The 25,356-nt window shown below is 36.6% G+C and overlaps 1 protein-coding gene across 2 annotated transcripts; it reads right to left on the reverse strand.

Annotated features, from left to right (window-relative positions):
* On the reverse strand, positions 1 to 25,356 carry LOC140330814 (meprin A subunit beta-like). Of its 2 annotated transcripts, XM_072411277.1 has the most exons (15): positions 25,282 to 25,337; positions 24,258 to 24,273; positions 24,036 to 24,095; positions 14,667 to 14,717; positions 14,236 to 14,279; positions 12,244 to 12,322; positions 11,531 to 11,648; positions 10,734 to 10,912; positions 9,118 to 9,339; positions 7,581 to 7,727; positions 7,151 to 7,378; positions 5,001 to 5,453; positions 2,648 to 2,827; positions 1,997 to 2,132; positions 1 to 539 (listed from the first exon to the last, which is right to left on the reverse strand). In XM_072411277.1, the coding sequence occupies exons 4-15, from the start codon at positions 14,689 to 14,691 to the stop codon at positions 410 to 412; spliced, it is 1,941 nt and encodes a 646-aa protein (XP_072267378.1). In that variant the 5' UTR covers positions 14,692 to 14,717; positions 24,036 to 24,095; positions 24,258 to 24,273; positions 25,282 to 25,337; the 3' UTR covers positions 1 to 409. The 2 variants fall into 2 exon arrangements, with proteins under 2 accessions (XP_072267378.1, XP_072267377.1); XM_072411276.1 differs by lacking the exon at positions 24,036 to 24,095 and having other exon boundaries at positions 25,282 to 25,356.

Genomic DNA, 25,356 nt, shown 5'->3' on the forward strand with positions numbered 1-25,356 from the left:
TTGGGTACAGTGTGCTTTAATTATTGATTTTATTTGTACTTCACATGAATTAATGTTTTAAAACAGTCCAGTGAACAATTGTACTGTTACCTAATTTAATATTTTAAGGTGCTGCCTAATTCTTATCTCTGAACCAAACAGATTTTTGATCATTATATTGTACTTAAAAATCCCCCTGAAACCAATAATAAATTAAGCAAAGTTTTTTGCACAAATTATAATTATCCAGGTTATTATTTTCTTTATTATCATCTGTGCCCCTCTAAGTAAGATTTTTGCTCAGTGACAACAAAGAATTTGAGGAAAACTTGTCAGTAAAGATCTAGTCTTAGCCAACATTTTAAAAAAAATGTTTTCTATTGAGCTCATCTTGATTATTTTATGTTTTATAATAATGAATTGGTTGTTATCAACCTCCATTCACTAGGGTGACTGTAAACAGAGAGACTAATGCACATAAAGAAGACATAGTCCACATATTGCTTTTGTTCTGGACCTCACATCTGTCACCGGTATACTTGTCTTTAGAAGGTTTGCATCTGCAGAGTAAAAAAATGCATTTAGTATCTGTAATACAAATACATGTATATTTAGTATAGGGAACAATGGACAACATTCTAGATCTGATCATTTGTCATGGGGCACATTAAATAATTTTAAATTTACACCCATCTAATTATAGTTTGGATATAATGCAGAAGGGTTACCATGCATTTTAGGCTTTCATTGCTATATAGGACTCTTTTCTAAACTCCGTTGCTTTAAGTGTGAATTGATGATATCAGTAGATGGTTCTGAGAATATTGAGAATAAATATTTATTTACAGGTTCTTTTGATTTTCAGTTCTCCTTTTCAAGACCTGCATTTGTCATTCTTTTTTTAGGTTTTTCAGTGTCATTGACTATGCAATGACATAACATGGGACATTGGACGAAAGGGACCTCTTCATAGAGATGGTGAGGTAATCTTGACATTTGAAAATCTGTGTGCATGTAAAGGTAACATATATCCATCATTGGGTCATTTAGAAATGCAGAGGTAACTGTTGGTACTGACCCTGTACTCGCTTTGACATTCCCCACCTTCGTCCAGGCCAGTATGACGTTACTGCTGTGCAGGTGCACCGGAGTTCATTCAGTCCCGGCAAGCACAGGGGATGGCAGAACTGCTATATATCCTGACAACCAAGGCCGAACTGTACATGCGTATCTCAGTAATTTTGGCACTTCCACTGAGAAATCAGGAAGGCAAGAATCCTTATTGCAGAAAAGACATCACTTGTCCCTTTCTGCAATAAAGCTCTTAAATTCACTTTAAGATGTAAGCTTTTAGGATTGTTTAGACCTCTTCTCCAGGCTTTAACTTTTGAATTGTTTAAAGCTTAAAAAAGGATAGGTGATGCCAAAAGTTGCATCTTTATTAATTTAGGTTTGTCCTAAAAGGGTTTCACCTAAACTAGTAATGGTTAACACAATACAACACTATTGCTGTCTTAGTGGAATAGATTTATTGTCCTCAGAGCTCCTAGTCATCCTGTCTAACACTTAAGTAAACCTGGTGATCTTCTGGTAATTAAATCTTTTTCAGACTGGAAAAATTCTAGAGTCTTCCCAGTTAAAATTGACAGCTGTTTGTAGTTCTACACCGCCATATATACATATTTTGCTTCTTACAGAACAAAAAGTGAAGGGAAATCTCCCATTGTAACACAGATGGCCAGAAAGGCCCATAGGGGTTTTTATCACTCCTTAGTAAAAACAAATGCTGAGTGCCAATATACTTTAAATTACAAACCAACATTTGTGCTTACTGAAAATACAACAATCTTTTCATCTGCATTTTAGATGCTGTCTTTTCAGAACTGGCATTAATCTAAAAACCTCTTCCCTGGTTCTCTACTTCCTAAGAGGTTCCCTTTAACTTCAATAACCTACATATTAAATTTGTTGCTTCATTGTGTATGGCCAATCTTAGGAACATCAGATACAATCTTACCTGCACACTGACTGTAGATTTTCCACAACACAGATTCCATCATTCAAACAGATATTATTTGGGCACAGCACAGGAACTTTAGGTGGTGGGGATGTAGGTGGTGGCAATGGTTGTGATCGTGTTAGTTGGGAATTATCTGAAATAAAGAACATAATAAATAAAATCTAGAAACATGAATAAAGATCAAGAAATAAAGAGCAGGTGATGAGGTTGTGATAATATCTATCTATCCATCTATCTATTCATCTATCGATCCTACGGAAAGCTACACATAGAAATTCCACATTCATGTAGAGTATCTGTAGGACTTTTAGGTTTAGGAAACTCCAATGGGCATCTCTAAGGTTACGTACACACATGCAATGGTTCTTGTCCTGTAATCAGCTTATAAGCGCAGATATCAGACAAGAATCTTGCATGTGTACAGTGCTTGTCCATCATCCAAAAACCATCCTGAAGGATCCACGGACGATGGGCAATCGTTATGGAAGGGAAGGGGGAAATGTCAAGACTGCCTAACAGAAACCCCAGATCCCAGTCTCAGATACTGAATATCGCTGGACAACAGTGGCTCGTAACTTTGTGGCTTTTACTTCCTTACAAATATTTGCATTAATTTGGTGATCAATAAGGTGATCATTTGCGCCATACCTTCCATGGATATGAGAATAAAAGCATCTCCTCCTTTTAGGAAGTCCCTTCTATAAAACCAGTCATCAGTTGTAAAAAGGAACTTTCCATATCCTCCAGTTATGTTATATAGAGTTCCATTGGGGAATTGTGCAAGAAATCCTACTTCCAGAGGATTATTCCATACCAACATGTTGGTACCTGCAAACAGACAAAGTAACGTGTCATCAACTGTGAGCAATCTACTCCATTTGCCTTAAAGGAGTTATTCCATTTTCAATAAAAGAAATGTATTATTTTTTTAAATTCACATGCAAAACAGACCAGATTGATATAAAGAATTTTATTATGCATGCATACTATAGGTATAGAGGGGCATTACACACACACACACACACATATATATATATATAGAAAAAAATATCTATAATACATACATTGGATATGTACATGGGGACCCGATCTTGGCCTGTTTTCTTGTTTCCTAATCTATTCCCACCCTGTCATTTTATTTTCTCTGACATTTTGTCCTAATTAGGGATGAGCGAGAATGCCTCTGGCAAAATTTCCTTAAACTTCGATGGTCCTGCGAAATTTCTGCGAACCGATTTCATGAAACCATCGGAAGATCGAGGAAATGATAACAGAAGGATTCACAGGATTCCCTGGGAATTCTCCTAGTTGCGATCCCCGGGGCACTAGAGGTTAATTAGAGGTTAGTGCCCCGGGGATCGCACACTCTTCTCAATGATTGCAGCCACAGCAATCTCTTACAAATGTTATATTACAATGTCAGGAGGTTCTCCTGTGCTGGGCATCTTCTCAATGATTGCAGCTGTGGCTGCATTCATTAAGAAGAGTGTACGATCCCTGGTGCACTGACCTCTAACTAACCTCTAGTGCCCGGGGAACACATAAGATTTCCAGAGCTCCATGATGCAGGAAATCCTCCAGTTTGGCGAGAGCGAATTAAAAGGCCCGAATCGCCGCAATATCGAACTTAATATTCTCACTCGCTCTACCCTAATCCTAATCCGGTATGAATACAAATTACCATTCTGACACCATCCCTAATAAACTTCTTACCATGCCCACCCTGTCTTCAACAAATTCATATCCTTCCACCCTCCCCAGCTGCCACAGCTGTATGCCCCATATAGTTAAAGTTATAATTTTATGGAAAATAAAATCCAAATCCATTTTTCCTTGTGTTGTTTTTTCCTATTCATTGCTGACTATTCATATTCTAACTCATTTTTCTCCTTTCCTCCTGTTCCCTGTTTTCCTGTTTCCAATTATTCCTTTTTTCTTTTTTGTGTTTGCCCCTCTAAATTTGTGAATTTAAACTTCCTAAACCCAATTAGCTTGGACTCACTCCTTAGACCAAGGACTCACAGATTTGAATGAAAATGCCTGCAAACACTAAAAACAAACATTTGTGAAGGTGTTTCTAAATTCATTCCAAATTTCCTGTGCATGTATTTATTGATGTTTTAATGCATAAACCCTTATAGAAAAGAAAAGAAACACAGTGTGGCCTTCCCCCTAATACTGTTTTATTTTACACTTGCAAAGACATCTGTAAACACCTGTACAAGGGTTTTTTGAAGTATTAGAAGGCAAAACAAATTAAAAAAACCTGAAGGAAAAGTGAATATGTCAGGGAAAATGAATAAACATTTTTTTTAAATAAATTTTCTTAGAAAATTTTTTTAATAAATTTTCTTTACATAGAAAAGGAAAATATAAAAAGCATAAATTAACAGTTCAACAAAAACATAGAAACAAAACAAATACAAGTAAAATGGGTGTACTCGAAACCTGAAAATGCTACAAAGCCAAAGTAGGGACAGCAAAAATGAGTAAACAAAAACGGGGGTGGCTGCTCATCATAAATTAAAGAGCCTGCCATCTAAGTCAGGGGTGGCGTGATGGTCCAGCCAAATGAATAAACTAATTTAATACAGGATCAAATCAATGAAGCACAAAATGTATTACTAGACCCCTAGAAATTGTATGTACAAGATAAATATATTGTTCATATCAATAATCTACATTGTAGTGCATTGTGTGTAGTGTAAACAAGCAGTTTATTTATTATTATTATTATTATTATTAATAATAAACAGGATTTATATAGCGCCAACATATTACGCAGTGCTGTACAATAAATAGGGTTTGCAAATGACAGACTAATACAGACAGTGATACAGGAGGAGAGGACCCTGTCCGAAGAGCTTACAATGTGGGGGAATTTACACACAATAGGATGGGAGATATGTAGTAATGGGAAGTAGTGATGGTTTCTTTATCACTATCTATTTATCTCTAAGGTGCCTTTGGATTGAACTCTAAAAGTGTGCAGAATACCAACCTTCTAATAACTGAGCTGGGTCTGTTGTGACACTCCTCATAGTCGATGTTCTCTCCTGAATGTTAGGATTTTGGTCCATGAATTCTACTGTAGCTTGCCTCCAGGGACAGGGCCATTGGAGGGTATGATCATTCTCTCCAGTTATCAGATAAAGATATGCTGCTAGGTTGTATGGTGAATATTCTGTAGCATAGGACCATAGAGCAATCTGATAGGCATAGCCATCATTGGAGTAGTATGGAGGACTCCACACTATATTTTTTGTGAAATCAGAGCTAAAATTTCTGATGTGCCAAACATTTTGAGGGCATTGAGTTTCAGACAAGTTGATATCATCAACAGAGATGCCACCAGTAGAATATCCACCACCGGTAACTCCTTGAAACACAAATCGAAACTTATTTTTTGCATTTAATGAAGAAAAATGAAGCTGCCAGTAGTTAGCAGGTTTGCCTGTAAAACATACAACACACTGTATTATGCACATTGTACATATGGTGAGCTGGGAATATATAAAAGCATTGTGTGAATTTATTAGTTTTATTGAATTTATAAGTATTTGTCATATGCTCGGATAACTGATCTGTCCGTGAAGTCCTCTTAAAATCATACCTAATGCCTGTGATCATAAGCATATAATGAATTATCACCTGGCCCTGTGGCTAGCATGATGATGAAAGTGTAGAGAGATTTTGTTTGCATAATGTATGAATAATGATTTAATATATTGATAATACACAGAATACTTGTGATCCTGTCAGTCTTGTCCTAGTTTTTTGGAGTAACAACTGCATGCCAGTTGTGCTTTTTGTTTTTGCAAACAAACAAAAAAGCAAGCATGGTTGTTTATGATAAAAATGCTTTAACACAATAAATGTTTTCTAGGTGGAGTTTAGATCTATATTTAAAACATTTCTAAAGCAAAAAACCCAAAAACAAAATGATTCAATTTCATATTTCTCCAAGTTAAATATATTGTTAAAAGAGTTCAATTGTTGAAAATTTTTATCATTTACAGTGTGCTTTGTCCATGCAAAATTATCTATTACCAGTGAGGAATACAGAACAATATTTCTCTATGTTATATAGAATAGGGGATGGATTGGATTCTGTGGTCCTTATCCAATTTTTGTTGTCCTGCACAATGCATATGTGTAGTTATGATAGAACAAAAAAGTGTTACTAGCAGAATCACCCAGCGAAAATATAGGATAAAAAGTCCAAGGATTGCTAAACTGTAATATATTACAATTTTGTTTGTGGATTAAATAATTTTTGATTGCTTTTTGGGCTGACTCATATATAGGAAATAACGTGTACAGGGGGTGTCGAACCCCAAAAAATATTATATTTTCCTCATTGATCTGTATTCACTGACCTGACTAAGGGGCTATGTAGCTGAAATCTAAAATAGATTAAAGGAAAAGAGTGCCAAAATTCAGTCAAAGACCAACCCAACTCACAATAAACAAGATAAATTCTAATAGCAACATGGTTGATTAATGAATAAAAGCAGTGTATAGTGGCAAACATAATATTTATTTAATGGGCCAAATATGCTTGCACATTTCAATACTGCAAATTTCTCATTTTTGAATTCAGCCATTAAAAGGATGACCTTGTGAAAGATAATGGGAAGAATGATAGATGCCAAGCTTTATTTCCAAGCATTCCCACATAACAGTAGAAACCATGTGTCTACAAGAGGAGATGCAGGACTCAATATGTTAAGAGGAAAATAAAGGCACAAGCCATGTACAACTGCAGAACAGGTTTTCAATTTTGTAATATTTAGTTTCAAAGTGGATACTTATCATTTTTGCTAATCAACAAGAATTTGTTTGATTTTAGGCCTATTTGGGGTTTGAGAAAGTCTAGCTGAGCCCCTGAAATGAAGTGATTGTGTTAAAATAAGGCTTTAGTTCCTCACATTTGTATGCAATCTTTTTGTTCAACCCACTAAATTAATTAGTTCAACTGCATCTGAGTTGTTTCATTTAAAATTAATTGTGGTAATGTACAGAACCAAAATTAGAAAAAAAGTTGTCTCTGTCCAAATATTTATAGACCTAACTGTATATATATTTCAAACATACAAATAAATTACTTTATATATGATTAGGACAATTTTCAGTTCTTTTCTATCTTACCAGACACTGAGTCCACAAATTTCAAAATTCCATTAGGGTAGAGCGTTGTGTATTCTTTAATGTAAATTTTAAGCTGGTCACTTTCACTACCACTGTGATAGTAGAAGAATTCCAGACATTGATATCCTCTCTTCGGGTAGAATAATCTGCTTTCAAGTATAGCATCGCTCCTAATGTTACCAGTGCTGGTGTTGAAGTGCATGAAGTAGCCAATGTCTGATAATTTATCTGAAGAAAAACAAATTTAATATGAGCTCTAATTTATATATTAAGCTAACACAGTGGAGACCCATATTTTTTTATAGCAAAGTGTGGAAACCTAAAGCACTAATTAGTAATCTATCTACTAAACATCTTATCATTATGTAAAGCATTTATTAGAATATATTTAAACTCCAGCTAGTGGTTGACCAGACAACAAAAAAGTTACCTTTTCCAGAGAATGTATGATCAGAACTGGGACCATTTGGAACTTGGGAAACACGCTGCCAATCAGAAGTATCACTCGAGGTCTGCAGCATACCACAAATGTCATCATTTTCAAAGCTGCATGAATCCAGGAAGGTAAGAGAGGATGCTGTGCAATGGGAATAATATTCACAAAATAGTTGAGTTCACCAGAATAAATTTTTTTAGATGCATATCCATCACCCCTGCTAAGGCCAATATTAGGGAGACATTTATTCTCAGCATACAGCTGTTTAAGGCTCATTAGACATCACCAGTGCAATGTTTGAAAATAAGGGCTTCTATGGATGAGGGCTTACTGATCAACAAAGAAAAACAACCAGATAAAAATGATGTCCATCCTATATTCTTTCTTATTTAAAGACATGGAAAACCTTCCATTTCAGTATCTTACCACTGAAATGCAGTTACTAAAGAAGAACTGTCCAAATGGTTGACAAACAGTAAAAAAATAAAGCACTAGACAAGATAAGGTAGAATGATTCTATACAACTAAGTCTTTGGACTGGACCCTTTAGACCGGAGTTTTTTATAATAATATTAGGGCCCCAGGTTATCTATTTGCTATAGTTCTTCGCAAGACTGGAGCATAGCAAACTTTTACAGTGACTTTCACAGCATAACAATATCATTTTTCAGGAGTGGCTAATAACCATTCTCCCGTTTGCAGAAAAACAACTGTGTGGCGTGGATGTGATAGTGTTGGCTTCATCCGATTAACAAAGAAATAGTGTGTGTTTTTGTTTGTTTTGTTTGTTTTTTTCAAAATAAGGATCTATGGCTATGTGCATATATATTTATAATATGTATTTGGTAAGGTTAAAATGTGTTTTTTTAGGTTTCTAGGCTTTTTACCTTTTATTAGCCTTTGTTGATCCAGCGAAAAACATAAATCTTGTCCATGGGTAGTAAGGCTGACTCCCCCACTGTATCTATGGAGGCAGCCATGATCACCAGGTAGGCTGGACTACAATTAGCTTAAGAGGTTTAGGCTGGTCACTGAATTGTCTCTTAGCTTTCTAAATTAAGTGAAGGTTTGGTAATTTCAGCTGTATGATCATGTGCAAGTGTTCTACAAATTTTTGCATGAAATTGGGTATTCCTTAAAAGTTGAATTGAAACTGTTGTTTTTTTTCTGTATTTCCAAAAAAAACGTTAAATTCAGCCACAACATCTAAGGACTGGTAAGCTGCAACATTTTTTATAATGTTTAGAATTTAAGGTACACAGGATTTCTCTAGTATATTTGTATGGCAGAGAAGATTCTTCTCTGTCTCTGTGAAACTGTTTGGAGCCTAACTTTCCTGACTTTAGGGTAAACTCCAACAACTGCCATTCCCATGAAGAGTGTCCTCAATGGCCACCAAGAATTTTCACTGAACCGAAAGGACTGGTTTTGGTATGATTTTTATTTTTAAATGTTTAAATTGTGACATTATGATGACGTTCTGACAGCTTTATTTTATGTTTTGTTGACTTCATGCTTAGTAAAAACTTACAGCAGTTGTACAGTCTGTTTAGCTTTAAGACGTCGTTTGTTCCAAAATCCATTTGGTTGCCAATTAAATTTGTGTACTGAGGATTCTTAGGTATGATTGTTAACTTATCTTTACTAATCTGGAATGCAGACTTGCTGTAATGCATTACAGAGGTGTAATCATAAGGAACATTCAGAGAGCTTGTAATTTTGTCATCATAGGATTCAAAATTGTTTTTTTTGTCTAAAAAAGAAAAACAAACAGTTTACTTAATGTTGTGTGTATAATATATATAGCATATTGTTATATATAGATATGTTGTAAACATAGTTAACACAAAACCAGCTATTTTTTGTCTCCAAATAACTTTCCAGACTGCATATTAAAGCAGAACTAAAGTTAAATAAACAAACATAGCTACCATGTTTTTGGGATCTTACACTGTACTGCACATGTACAATTCAGTTCAATATACAAATGATTGCAAAATTTAGGTCCACTTAACAATGATGGCAAAAAGCGAAATGTACATTGGTTGTATGTATCCAAAGTTTTCTCTAAATCCCACAATGCAGTTTATAAAAGAAGGTACATCTTTATTTTTATGTTGGGTATGTCTGTCCTGCCTATCTAGGTAACTTGCTGTAAAGTCCTCTAGGGATGAATAACAAAACTTCTGTGGAGTTCAGACACAAAAGGTGGTATATAGAAAAAGGGAACAAAGAATAGCAAGAGATAAAGAATTTCGGGAAAATGGAGAAGGGGAATAGTGTTGAAGCAATAAAAGGAGCTGGGAGGGGAATGGAGAAAAATCAGGAAATTTAATCCCCCCTCCAAGGGGAGCCTTAGCTTCTTGAGATTGTCAGACAGTTGCATATTGAAATACAGTGCCCAGTATTCATCACCTTATTACTGGTTTTTACTAAAAATCAAAAAAGATAGTTACTACATTTTTATCGAGGTCAAAAAGCCTTTGCCTTTCGAGTTTCTTTAGTTTTAGTTTTCATGTTTCTCATGTTTTAAATGTATCATTTGAGGAGATTTATCCTTTTGTTGGCACTATTGACTGCTGCCACTGGGAAAGAGAATATGGGGACTTTCTATTGCATCTCTAGAACATGATATAAAGGAGATGTTACACAGATGTTTTTATTTTATGATTATCCCACAGTTATTCTAGTCATTAAGTAAGTTTCTGTAGCTCTCATATTTAATGGTTAGAAGTAGAAAAAATACTAGGTGGTGAGTAATGAGGTAAAAAAGACAAATATTAATGCTGCTTTGGTTGATCATGATAGACAAAGCAGATAATCATATAGGGTGTCTCTGAAGCTGTCAGTTTTGGAAAAGCCTGAGCATTTGGCTTTGCATGTAACTTCATGTAAAATAATTTGGTCTTGATATCTTGAATCTTGATATAATTTTATTTCTCTTATCAGAAATGCTTTTCTGGACAAAACGTCTATATTTTGGTATGTCATCTCTTATATACAAGCCTCATCAAGTATTGTAATCACTATTTATGGTTCTTACTGGTGATGGAAGCACGGTTAAGGCTGCCTTCCCCAAACGACAATGAAAGAAAGGCAACCGACTTTAAAATATATGTATCTCTGTTACATATAATATGTGTTTACCAGGCTGGATATTTTTCTCCACAATGGTCACATAGTCATCACGATCAGATCTTGATTGTTCATGATGAAATCCCAAAGCATGGAGGAACTCGTGTTGAACGGTTTCAACAATATCACATTCTGATCCAATAGAAAGGGGTTGTTTTCCCCACTGCTGGTTTCCAACATATGAATAGCATCTAAAATAGATTATAACACTAACACAGTGTCCTCAATTTACTAAAAATTTACAAGCAGTTCTTTCTATGCTGAATGTTTTAGGTATTTAGCAATGTTTCCTAATTATCTTATGACTTCTCATTTTCAAGCATAGAATTAGGAAATAGCACCACAAATTTACAGTTTATTTTGGCTTCAAATCAGAATGGGACAGATTTATTAAAGCTCTCCAAGGCTGGAATGAGTTTCTTCAAAGTAATTTGCTATTTGTTAGCAAATGTTTTGAATCATAGACAAGATCCATTCCATGTTTGCTGGATCACCCAGCTTCTTCGATGAAAGTGTATGTTCTCCAGCATTGGAGACCTTTATTAAATCAGGGCCAATGATTCTATGTCAATGAAATCTTAATATATATACTTAATAGTTCTTATTTTAATTTGTGTATATTTACAAATAAACATTTATACATGACAATGAATCCTTAAAGTATAATGGGTTAGCTGCCTTCCCTGAGGCTCACAATTCATTTTAAATAATGCATTGTGCAAAGTCTGAAGCACCATCAGACTGTGCAATAACTTACCTTACACTTGCTTTTAGCGTGTTTTTGTGTTGTGTTTGTGTTTATTACTCACCCATCATCTTTAAATACAGAAATATAGTTCTTTTCGCCAGCCCATGGCTTAAAATCAATGCATGTCTTCAGTCTGTAACGTTCAAATGCTTTCAGTATTACACCCTTACCATTAATTTCTGACATGGAAAAAATACACACAGAAGGTTATGGTCATTAGGTTATTTTCCTGCTAAGGCTGGGTTTACAGACAGAACTGATGCCAATTCCGCATTCCAAGTGAACAAATCAATTTTTCAATGCTATTTTAATACAGAAGGCCATTTTACTATTAGCTGTGCCTGGTACAGTAGTCACGTCCTGGGTAAACACGAAGAAGTTCACAAGGAAATCTGAACTCTAGGCAAATAATAAAGGCACAAATAGGCTCTCCAGTCCGGAATACATAAATGCAAGCAATATGCAATGCAACATTTTAAATGCAAGCAGCTTAATAATCTAAATGTAACCTGGCATCATTCTTTTGCAGTCTTTTTATAGCTTAGTAGGTAGCAGTACTGGCAGCCAGAAGGAAATAGGTTGAATGATTCTGGCTATAAGACATCTAGTAGCAAAAAAATTTAAAAAGGAAATTATTTTTTTAATTTATTTTAATTAGTTTTATTTTGTTTTGTTTTGTTTTTTCTTGCTGGAGTTTTGCTTTTATTCTGAACTGTGTAATTTTGCAAAGATATGGTGCTAAAGTGTAAACATATTGATTAATACAGTACATACCGAGACTGTCCTCTAGGTAGTATGGGACTGTCAATGGCCACCTGTAGTTTTTATCAATTATTGTGTTTCTTGCATTTTTCTGTTAAAAGAGAATCTGTCATTTAGGACTTTACCAATAATTTATATTATAAACATAGGAGTAAGTAATGAAGCATCATTTATAAGCCACACCATCTCACAGCTGCTTCATGTATTTGTATATCTAGTTATGGGCTTTGAAATAGATAATGCTGCCAGGCACACAACTCATCATTTGGTATACTTGCAGATATTCATCTGCAATAAATACAGAATGATAAATTACCATGTAATATTTTATAAAATATAATAAAAAATGCAAGAACAAAAAAATAATGATATCCAGTACAGTGCTTACAAAATATGCCACATCACAAATATAAATATTATATTTTTTGAATTTACAAAGATAGTTTGACTTAAAGGCAATTAATTTTACACTGATTAACAATAAACTTGATTCTTAAAATTTTTCAACTCAACAAAATGTTAAAATTATTTGAAATACATGGATTACAATGCTGTTTCCTCAAAACACATTGCAACTCTTTCTTAATACATTAATTACAATACTGTATCAACAGCACGCTTCATGGCACTTAAACACTTCTTCGGGAGGAAAATTCAGGTGCCTGTGGTGGTGAGGTTTGGATTCTTCTGCAGCAGTGCTGGTATAAGTCAGTTCAATTTTAAGGTGCAAAATTAGGATTTAAGATTGATACACACCTCACTGCTCACCGCTTTCTCCTGACCTCCACGGCCATCCTGGTGAGGTGACTGTGATTTCATGGGATTGATTATAGGACTTGTGGAGTTCTCCTCCTGAAGAAGTGGTCAAGCGCCATGAAACGCGTCGATGATACAGCATTGTAATCAATGTATTAATTGAGAGTTGCAATGTGTTTTGAGAATACAGCATTGTAATCCATGTATTTTAAATATTTTTAACATTTGAACAGTTGAAAAAATTAATGAATCATGTTTATTGTTAATTAGTGTCAAACTGATTGCATTTAAACTCCCGATATCTTTGCAAATTCAAAAAACAATAAAAAGAAATAATTTAATATATAATAAAATAAAAAATTAGACACTGTCATTGAAGGTCAAAAAATACTTACATCAAATTCTGAAAGGTTCTGCAGAATCTGACCCTTTTATAGGTTCCCCATTGTATGCTGTAGATCCCACTGGCCCCTACACTATTACAGGGCACAGTAGGAATATCATTGATCCAAAAATATGAAGACCCCAGACATACTTGATCCTGGTCAGTGGTTCTGCATGGCAGTCAGGGAGCAAGCTTCTTCAGAAAAAGAGGTTGATGATGACAGCCACCATACTTCTTTGTTGCAAGGTTTCTTCACTTACTACTCCATAGTGCAGAACAATAAGTGGTTCAGTGATTACAAATTCAAAGTTAATATTGTAATATTTACCCAAAAACTAATATTTGACATTACATTTACATCTTCACTTGTTTACTGCACAGTTTTTCAACTGGGAAGTTATAAATACCGGTTTGTAGAGTCTAATTTTAGTGGCTTTCTGTAATATACCATACCACAATTTGCAAATATTCCGAGTCATTATCAATTTTCTAAGATGCTTGCCCATAGGTAAGACAATCATGTACTTGCCGCCTTAAATAGTATTTTTTTCATACTAGGCAGTGTGTACCTATTTGGTCTTACACAGCTCCCTGCTGCTGCCTCTTAATTCTGTGACTTGTCAGAAAATTACATTGTACCTAATGATGGTAGAGTGAGGTTATTCCCATACTTTTTTCAATTTATTGTATGCTCAAAGTAACATTTTTACTTTTATCCTGCCTGTCTATTGACTGGCAATGTTGCACTTTATTTACCTGATATCTATCTGTACTTGCAGTATTTGCAGTAAATCACTTCTATCAAAATGTCACAATTATAATACCCAATGTAGAAAACATGTACAGAGATCAAGAACACTAACCTTATCAAGTTTAATGTCTCCCTCAAACAGGTCCAAACCAGCAGCTGAAAGACAAAATCCCATATACGTATAATACCAGTGTGATATCTTTAAAGGGGAACTAAATCATAAAAAATAAAAATTATGACCAAGAAGGTCCTTCATTGGAGAAGAAAAGGGCTCTGCATTCAAGCATTGGGTACGGCACGGGATGGCATCACAAGGAGTCTGGAGATCAATGCCCTCCCTAATGCAGGCAAGAAAAGAGACCTCCATCTGTAAAAAAATATTTTTCTACAATCTTTAATTTTTAAGATGAAGGCTCCAGGACTGAAAACCCAATCCAGAATGTGCACCCATGGTAAGGCACAACACCTGTTAAATAAATTTTTTCATAATAAATTTAGAAAAGGAACTGACATTTAAATGAAATAGAAATAACAACATTTTACCTTCATTTATGTCAACGATATCCATATGTTTTAGAGGCTGAACATCAATTTCTGTGTGAAGAAATCAAGCATGTTTAAATAGTATATCATTGTAAAGGTTTTAGCTGATACATTGAATATTAACATTTTTAATTTTAACAACTGTTTCCAATGTTGATGAGAATTGACAATACTGACAACAACCAATACAAATTTAAACTGTTTTATTTATCTTTGAAATTAACATTCTGATATTTAAATGTTAACTTTCTTCAATATGAACATTTACTGAATCAGTCTTTCGGTGATTGGTGAATGCTCCATCCAATATCCAGTGTAATGCTAATTTTACTGTGAAGTTTAAAAAAACTCACTTTTTCAAAATTCTGTGTGTTTGCTAAAAGTAAATGTATTTTTCCTTTCTTTTTTATTTTTCAATTTCATACAGAGGTTTCAAATGTAGTATGAGAGGTGTAAGGAGTAGAATTTTACTGAAGCCTGAAGTTTCATAACTTTTGTGTTTTTGCTATATTTTGTAGATAATTGAGTTTTGTTGAAACTAGCTGTACTCCTTATCAGTAAACTAACATCTGTATCCCCCCTAACCTTAAAACTCCCCTCTCCCTTATCTTGAAACACTCCGTGCTCTGCAAAGTTGTTAATTGTATTTCTTTTTATTACCTAACTACTAAGTGCCTTCCACCTTGCTGTTTAAATATATAAACTTTGATGTGAAAATAAAGCTTTGAAAGTGATATAACTACATGGTTGAGTTGTGTGTGTTACTCGCTCTCCACAGCTCCGCTGAAAACAGAAGCTATCAGAGAGGGATAACTGGTCTGGGACCAGCAGCAGATTGCCTTAGCAAGAGGTGAGCCCATTACTGTCTGGCTTTATCAGCAAAACTCCAGTTTACTTTTAAAAGTATTATTAGTGTTACATACATATTAGAAATAGAAATAGGATTCAGATCTGCAAAATGATAAATTAGCTGCAACTTTCTGGGATTTATACTTGCCTTAAAAGTAAAAAGTTTGATTATATTTGCAATGGCAAAGTTTGGCTCCCACTGAAAATGTTCTGTGCAACTTTTGACTTTCTAGCCAGCAGACTCCCACAGACAACCTCAGTTGTCCTTGTGCCAAAATTGGCTTCAAACAATGTTAGAGACATAAGTTTGTGAGCCCCTCTGAGTTAGTGCGATGACTGTATTCTGTTGAATTTTAGCACTGAATGGGAAACTAATACAACCAACATTACTGATATATATTTTTCTCTCCCATACATACACTTAATCTTCAAGTACACAGAACATACACAACAATGTGCTTGCTGCAGATGAAATGGCACAGTAAAAGATTATCATCACATGCAAGTCTTTTCTTTTCTCATTACTAATTTTCAATTTTTGTTTCCTATTTGTTTGGCAGTAGCATGCCTGACTGCTTTCAGGAAACAAAATTGTTCAATAAAATTAATCTCTTGACTTCAATTTAATTTGCCACTGAGTTTTCCTTTGGTGATTTTTATTGTCATCGGTTTATTTTTTTATCTAATTGTGGCTGATTTGCTCATCATTAATGAGTGTTTTTAAATTATCTGCATGATTCACATAGGGTGTATACATAGGGGTCTATTTTAAACCATCTGACATTCACTAGAACATTACCTGTTGGAAGATTTTTCCATTTATTTCAACATTTGTGCAACGTGTCTCAACTAGTGCCGAGTCCCTAGATTTTCTGGATCCCTGGTATTTGACCCTGGGCTTGTGACCTGACCTCTCTTGATTACTGCCTGCCTTGACTCTGGCCTTCCTTGAAACTTCTTCTGCCTTGTGATTTGGTACCTTGTATCATCCTGCCTAGCCTGGTGTGCCCAAGCACCGCAACCTGGCAGTAACCAGCAGCGCAACGTCCTAACCACTAGAGGCTCTGGAGAAGACCTGGGTACTGCTTAGACTCTGCGCCTTGGTCCTTCTCAGGGCTTACACCACCTCCGTCCAAGCCATAGCACCCCCTAGTGGCCCTTTCATGCCAACCGTGACTCTAGTACTTCCAGGCAAGGGATAAATGTGAGTTTTTATTTTCTCCAATGTTTGAGCTTGACTGCTCAACTGGTAGGGAGGGGACCTAACTCTATCATTGACCAACATAGAGGTACGATCAGGGAAAGAGTGGCAAAGAAGTGCAGGAAGGTTAAGTATCCACGGGAGTGGAGGTGGCCTATGAGCTATAAATAGGTAAAGTGACCAATCCTCTTTAAAGCACCATTGAATACACCACTAATTACCATGAATTCAGATTCAAACATTCGTATTTTAACGAAACAATATATTCATTATGATTAACCAGTCATTAATATGTTTGCAGTTGGTCCTGCTTTAGAAAGCCTTGAAGAAAACTGTCACAATGGTAAAATCTAGTTTGGTAAATAGTATATTTCCTTTAATGTCTTTTAGTTGACTGTGTGGGAGCAGTTAGTAATTTGTATAGCATAATGTATGGGTAGAACCTTACCACTGTTCTATTTTGCTACCTGTGTCTTATTTAGGAGATTTTCCTCCCCTTGTCCTTGTTCTGTCCTGTTTAAAAACCAAAGCCATTAGGTTAGGAATGTGATTTTTTGTACAAATGACACTGTCCAACATTGGAGGTTTTCACCATCTACCCTGTTCTGGTGCCATCTCAAAAATTTTCCATTTCTTTCATCATGCTCACTAGACCAAAAAAGGCTAACTCTTCCCAATGGCCACCAGACAGCACAGAGACGCCTTACAACTTAAAATACTGCAAGTTAAAATAAAAAGGGAAGATTCAGACTGTCTGTTCTGGCGCCTGATGTAGCGGCTGTGTGCAGAGCGGCTCTGTCTTCATTAATCCTCCGTGCCCTTCCCAATTCACCCCACTTTCCCGCTGTTCCGTGTGGTGAGCGGACAGCAGAGGACAGATGGAAGCTTCATCTCAGGCTCACAGTCCTCCAGAAGATCCCAGCAGAAGCAGGCAGGAAAAAAAGACTACAAAGGCCAAGATGGCCGACGCCATGCGCGATCAGGCAGATGAGTCCTTCCAGGCCAGGTAGGACAGAGTCCTGTGTGAATTCCTGTACTGCATTAGCTTTTAGCCAGCCATGGAGGTCTCTCAGAATCTTAAGCCTACTCTAATATAAGATATTAAAGAGGCATTACAACAGCATTTACAGCCTATAACAGAAATTGTCACTAAACATGGAGAAGAGCTGCAAAGTATGCAACAACGTATTAGCAATTTAGAAGATGATTTATTGTCTACCCACACAAAACAGCAGCAGATGATTGATCAGTACTTGCAATTACAGGAAAAACTTATAGATATGGAAAATAGAGCACGCCACAATAATTTGCGCATCATTGGTGTTCCTGAGTTATAAAAGCCTTCTGAATTGGAGAAGCTTTGTTCCATCACCCTAAATCCTTGGGGCTTAAAGCACCCATGAAGATAGAGAGGGCCCATAGATTGGGACCCCCCCCCCCCGCGTAACAAACCATTCCCTTGTCCTATAATAGTGCAATATCACCACTTCAGAGATAAGATGTCTTTATTATACAGGCATACAGGGGACATGACCATTTTTGCATTGATGGTACTAGAACCCTGCTGTTTTATGATTATTCCATGGAGACCACCAAGCAGCGACGGGCCTTCTCTCCCCTGTGCAAACAACTTATTGAGAAAGGATTTCGCTTTGCCTTAATGTACCCTGCAGTACTTAAAATATTCCTCCCTGACAAGGAACCACAACTCTTTAAAGACCCCTTGGAGGAGGCCGATTTCATCAAATCTCTGTCTGCTAATAATTCACCGGTCAGAGATCAATTGTCTAGAAATTATTCTGTGCACTCCAGATCTTCACCGCGTTCTTAAATGCCCACAATATCTGTTAGCAATACAAGCTGCTACCTTCTCCTGCTGCTTATTTGTACAAGAGCCTGACCTTCCCTTCACAACATGGCATTTACAAGACTCTTTTGTTGTTTGTTCTCTACCCACTGGATAGAGCCGGTGATTTGTTATACTACAACACTGCATTAATGAGAGCTGGTGTGTTTTTCTCTTGTTTTTCCTCATTTTTTGTCCCCCTATTTTTGTATGCTATGTTTGTAGAAACCAGGAGAGCAGGGGGAGAGGATTTCGGTGATTTAACATCCTTTTTTATTGTATCCCACATTGGGGAAGAAAGAAGTCAATTACCTGTAATATGTTTTGGAACTTTTAGTTTGTTTTTGTTAGTGTTGTTTTGGAATTCACAACCCCATTTTTTGTACCAGATGCTTTACTACCACTGGGTCTCATCAATCCAAGTTTTATATTGACCTTACAACTGACTACCTGGAATGTCAAGGGCCTTCTGTCTCCTGCTAAACGCACAAAAGTTTTGAGGCACTTAAAGAAGATACAAACAGATATTGCCATCATACAAGAAACACATATTACCTCTTCTCTGTACCACTTAATGCAGAAAAATTGGGTGGGTGAAGTCTAAGGGGAGCCCTGGCGGCGGGGTGACCTGCTGGAGTTCTCATCCTGCTGCATAAAAAAATTACATTATACCATAACTGCAAAGTCATGTGACGCCATAGATGGCAGATGGGCATCGCTCGCCCTTCCAATTACCTGCTCACTCCCTTACTATAATGGCGGTCTATGGTCCCAACTCGGACAATGCTGTTTTCTATAATGATTTGTTGGGTACCCTCCAATCACTTTCACACACCTCTCTTGTGGTGGCAGGAGATTTTAATGCCGTCTTGACTACTATCGAAGATAGGCATCCACCACCTCCCAAGCAAGGAGTTTCTTCTACTAACAACAAGGCATACCAATCCTTTATGAACGTGAATTTACACACATGTCGGCAGTTCATTCCACAAAGTCGAGGATAGACGCTATCTTGGTCTTCGATGATTTACTGTGTAAAATTGATATTACTGATATCCATCCGTTGGTAATATCTGATCATGCGCTTGTCTCCTCAGGTATCACCGATGGCTTTTTACATAAGACAGACTTTGTGTGGAGGTTTCTCTCCTTTCTTGCCAAAGATGAATCTTTCCAACAAAATCTGATATATTGGTGGCAAGATTATAAGTTTCATAATGCTCAACACAAGTCCAACCCCACACTATTCTGGGACACAGCAAAAGCGGTACTAAGAGGTAATATTATGGCCTATGTTACGTCCAAGAAGAAACAGACGTTGGCAAGATACCGTGAGGCCTGCTCTCAAGCACACCAGGCCTATCTGGCCTTCAAGTCGTCTTTTTCTGTTTAAGGAGCATTGGTTGGAAGCGAAAAGAGCTTGTGATTTCTGGATTGGCCAGTATGATACCATGATTAGGTCTTATCGCTCTGCTGTAATTGTTTAGATATGGAAAAAATTCTGGTAGACTGCTGGCCAATTTAGCAAAGGGATACCGAAAGCAGCCGCACCTCACGGTTAAGGATCCCCAAGGGGTCGTGCATAAATCATCCAGAGGTATTGCCTCATTATTTGCATCTTATTACACAAAAATATATTCTACCCAAGGGAGCAATGTGGCCCAAGGCCAAGCTTTTCTTGATTAGCTGAAGCTTCCACAGGTAACTGCAGAGGATGTGTTTTCTCAACTGGCCTATTACAGAGGGGGAAACTCTGGCAGCCATTAGGCACTCATCTAACTCGAAAGCGCCAGGCCCCGATGGCCTGCTCGCCGAATTCTATAAAATTTTGTCCGACAGGGTTTCTACTCCTCTCACCACATTGTATAATTGCATGTCCTCCCAGTCTACGTAACTAGACTCAGGAAAACTAGCTGTTATAAAAAGTTCTTCCAAAAAAACAAAAGGATCCCTTGGATCCAGGATCATACCATCCAATCTCATTATTGAACAAAGATGTTAAATTGCTCTCTAAGATCCTGGCAGATCATCTAGCGAAGTTTCTCCCACAATTAGTTAGCCCTGCACAAGCCGGTTTTATTATAGGTAAATCTACTACGTATAATATACAGAAATTACTAGTAGTTCTTGAACACGCCCGTTTGTCGGGTCTTACTCCTGCTTCGGCTGCCATTATGGCACTTGATGCAGAATAAGCCTTTGATAGTGTGGAGTGGTCTTGGTTGAATTTATTTCTGGCCAAGTTTGAATTTGGTGGGTATATAGCAAAATTTTTCCAATCTATATATTCTAATCCTACTGCTCAGATTCAGGTGGCCGGAGTCCAATCCCTGGTTTTTCCTTGGGGAGGGGGACTCGTCAGAGTTGCCCCCTTTCCCCATTACTATTAAATTTGGCTTTAGGGCCAGGTCATTTTTTGATTGAAAAATCCATGATGGTATAGAGATAAAAGGTGGTCGTATAAGTCTTGCAATGTCTGCAGATGATGTTCTGCTGTTTCCTAATGACCCAACTAGAGATCTTCCCTCTATCATTCATCAGATCTCCTATTTTGGCTCCTTCTCAGGATTTCGAAATAATTACAACAAAAACGAGATCCTCTTTTTTCATACAACCCCACCCCCAACCCTTTTTACTATTATAAATAACCTGGGTATAAAAATTACAAACTCCTGTCTAACGTGCTTAGGGATTCAAGTTTCCCGTAATGTCCCGGATATATATGAACTGAACTGTTCCCACATTATGTCTAAAATCCTAGCCGAGCTCGCTCAATGGAAATCTCTCCCACTGTCACTAATGGGTCGCTGCGACTTTATTAAAATTATTAGTTTTGCAAGATTGCTCTACTCATTACAAACCTTACCATTCCTTCTACATCACACTGATGGTAAAAAACTTCAGTCAGCATTTATTTCTTTTATATGGCAGGGCAAGACTCCTTGTATTGCCAGATCTAAATTAGTCTGTTCCAAAGATAATTTGGGAGTTAATTTCCCAGATTTACGTAAATACAAATCAGCATGTCTTATGAGACATGTCAAGGATTGGTGGCATGGTACATCTCGATATACTGTCGTAAAATTGGAGACTCGTTTGGTTCAATCATGGTCCCTACTGGGCCTTTTGAATAGTTCTTTCTCATCTGTGCCACCTAATTTATGTAAAAATCTTTTGCTGAGGGATACCTTATTAGCATGGAGAGAAATAAAAAGCTGTTTCATTGTTGTGTTGGTCCAACTGTTAACATTCCTCTGCATACCACACCCTGTTTTCCCCGGGGTTGGGAAAAAACCTATAAGGCTTTTGAACAATGGAAACAAAGAGGCATAGCGGTCCATGGCCACCTTTTAGATGAATCCCATACTCTTTTGCCCTTTGAGATATTGAGAATCAAATATGCTCTGCCTGTGCATCACTTCCTCCCTTATTTACAAGTTAAAGCTACCTTTTTTGGATCCCAGGCTAGGCAATCAACGTTAGTACTACCAGGCCCGATCCAACAACTTTTGGGTGAGTGTGCATCGAGACATTCCATATCTCATAATTACTCTCTACTAAGAGACATTCCTACTGATGCAGCTTCTGTGCTTCCATTTGTGCGCCGTTGGTGGACTTTTCTTATTCTTCCACATTTAGAGACCCTTGAGTTATGAGAAGCCTCTTGGTCATGTATCTGCAAAGTTATAATTAGTGAACAGTGGCGGGAGATCCAATTCAAATGAATACATAGAGCATATTATGCTTTCAACATACCTTCCAACCCCCGCAGTCTGACACCTAGGTTGACAGCATGCCTCTTTGCCACTTTGCTCTGGGTCTTGTGGGACTGCCCTGTTATATCTAAATTCTGGTCTAAAGTTTTTGACTTCTCCTGTCTAAAAACTGGACTCAATGAACAAATCTCTTGGCAAATTGGCCTTATTTCATGGTAATGTGGAAGGGAACCCCCCCCGGCTGCTATCTCTACATAATCGGTGAACCCCTTTGTTATCTAGCAGCCAAAAAATGTATCCTCAAGATGTGGCTTGAGTCTAAACCTCCAAGTCTTTCTTAGATGATACAATATCTTCAAGCTATAATGATGGTAGATAAAATTGAAGCTACTCAAAATTGAGAGAAATACTCACAAAGGTTCTTTGGTACATGGATGCCTTATTTACGGCACACTGCCCAGCTCCAAGACATTATAGAACTTTTTAGACACACCACTTGGTATGACCTTAGGACCTTGGGTAATGTCTGAATCCGTAAATACAGTTCCTCTACTCTAACTCCATTATGTATGGGTCAATATTTTATTGTAAAGTGTCTATTCCTGCTTAATTCTTATGTTTTTCTGTTAAGGGGTTAGTTTTTCTGTTTAATATTTTGTTTGGTTTAGTTGGTTATTGTTAAAGATGTGGTAGTTGACAGTTGTTTGCCTGATACGCTCTGTATTATTTTTTACTTTTTCAAACTGTCATATCTCATTGCACTGTTTACCTTTGGTTGTTGTAACTACCTGCTGCTAATAAACCTATTATAAAAAAAAGGAAGATTTTTGTTTAGTTGCTCTTTATTAAATAATTAATGAAAAAAAAGGGTTACTATTAGCAGGTCTGGTAACATAGACCACTTCTTCTTACTAATTACTCCACGATACTGCTAAAGCTAATGACAAGCTCTGAAGGTTTAATAATTTTTTTACATAACGTTAGTGCATGCTCTAATTCAATGGTTGCCAACCTTTTCGGATCGGCGGACCACGGAATTTGCCAACTAAAGAGCGCGCATGCGCAGGGAGCTGGTTGTCACTAAAAGAAGAAGAAACTTCCCCTTTAGTGACGTCATGATTCCAGAACCCGCCCACTCTCCCATCGCAGATATGAGCCTGCGATGGGAGAGTGGGCGGGTTATGTCCAGAGACACAACCCACCCACTTCCCTGAGCCTGGGATGTGAACGGGAGACATGGTCCATAGCTCTGGCTGATGCGTCCCCTCATCAGGGCCCTTCTCCTGACCCCGCTTGAGGATGCACTGGCCAGAGCCGCGGACCACCAAAATTTTCTTGGTTGGCGACCGCTGCTCTAGTTTAAATAAACTCTAAATAAAAATAAAATACCAGGTCAAGTAGAAGACCCCTGGAAATGAAGAGGTGAACCTTCTGATCAGGTTAAAGAGTTACTAGAATCGGTTTCTTCTGAACAAAAGCATACCTCTTAGTTGGCAATTGGAAAAACGTATTTGTAGTCTCGAAAGATTTATCAGCTCAATTAGTGGTTCTTCTCTACTAGTGGTTCAACACCTGACATTCTGTCCCGGCATGACAGGTGCCTCCCTACAGGAATAATGCATTTTCACCTAGGTTGAGGTACTTGCTGAGGCTGTTAAAATATATCCATAGCCAGTGTCTTTTTTAGGATTAGACAGAACATGTAAAGATTGAAATCACTATGGAATTCCTATTGCTATCTATAAGGGTAGATGTACCTTTTCTGTTTGTCCTGGGGGTCCTTTTCTCTGGGATAGAAAGTGATGGTTAGAAAACACCTGTTAAAGAGACAAATGTCTAAAAAAAAGTATTCCCCTCCGTTTTTAGATTTACCATTCTTTACCTGATCCAAAAATAAAAACATTTCCTCTATACATATTTTAAGGCCTTATTGCAACATTTAAAATACACCCTAAAATAAAGAAGAAAAATACACTTACTTGCTTGGTCTAGAGGCTAAAAAGTAAAAGAAAAACACATTGATGATAATAGAAAACAATACGCTAGCATACAGACACATATTTCATATACCAATTAAGCTGAATGAAACAATGCTTCTTTCACATTTTAATGAGTGTGTCAACTGTTGGACTCAGTTGTACTCCCTCAAACATTACTGCTATTGAAAATCATGGTCATAGAAGATTCCCACAAAAGAATGTTTGAGGTAATATCCGATTATGTCTTTTATACCTAGAGCCCTAAGTAGAGACAATAAACTATTTTCTTTTAGTTTTGCTACTTTTTTTGTTTATGAGTTTTATAGAAAATAAAATAATTTTTAAAAGTACATATTGCCAAAATGTTTCCTTAAAAATGATATATATATGTATTACTAGGTAAATATAGGTAATAAGTTATCATCAAATGAACAGCATGCGCATAAAAAAATATAAAAATTACTCTGATCCCAAGGGGTTTACAGTTACAAGCTAAAATGGTTCATTAAATATTTCCTTCTTTTTTAATCATAAGACTTGATGATTCATGCAGCCTTCCTGTCTTCATTCATTTTGCAATATCTGCCCGACATTTTCAGTGTGGATTTCCTCATTGTGACAATGAACCATGCCTATGTAATATGTGTTACATTTCTAGAGATGACTACTAATAAACCAGCATCAAAGTGCAGCAAACATGGTATGCAGTATAGATTAAACTAAAAGTATGGTTGTGACCTGAGATAGTAATTAAAACAAGTACAAATGTTCCATCAGCTTGTCAAATCATAATACTGCAACCAAGCTAATGATAGCACACAAAGAACACGCAACAACAAGAAAAAGGTTTTTTTGGAATGCACAGTGTCAAACATAAACCATATGAAATTATGCTTAGCAAATAGATGTCAATGATTTGTACATACAAATTATAATATATTTCTCCTTTTTTACAGAAGTATGGTAATACACACATATTATGAGAAATAATAATAAAAAAATGTCTATAGAAAAACACATTTACCAGTCCATGGTTGTCCTGAAGAAGTAGCAGTAATATTAGTAGCAGCAAAAGATAAGACATTTTCATAGTACTGAA

The sequence above is a fragment of the Pyxicephalus adspersus genome, chromosome 5 (assembly GCF_032062135.1).
Source record: "Pyxicephalus adspersus chromosome 5, UCB_Pads_2.0, whole genome shotgun sequence".
In the NCBI taxonomy this organism is placed as follows: Eukaryota; Metazoa; Chordata; class Amphibia; order Anura; family Pyxicephalidae; genus Pyxicephalus; species Pyxicephalus adspersus.

Bases quoted from the DNA above. Each gene is read 5' to 3' on its own strand.
- LOC140330814 (XM_072411276.1), bottom strand. From the start codon at position 25,347: ATGAAAATGTCTTATCTTTTGCTGCTACTAATATTACTGCTACTTCTT. The intron at 11,649-12,243 runs GTATGTACTGTA...TTTCCATGTCAG, and splicing joins CTACCTAGAGGACAGTCTCG to AAATTAATGGTAAGGGTGTA. The intron at 2,133-2,647 runs GTATGGCGCAAA...TCTTTATTTCAG, and splicing joins TATTCTCATATCCATGGAAG to ATAATTCCCAACTAACACGA.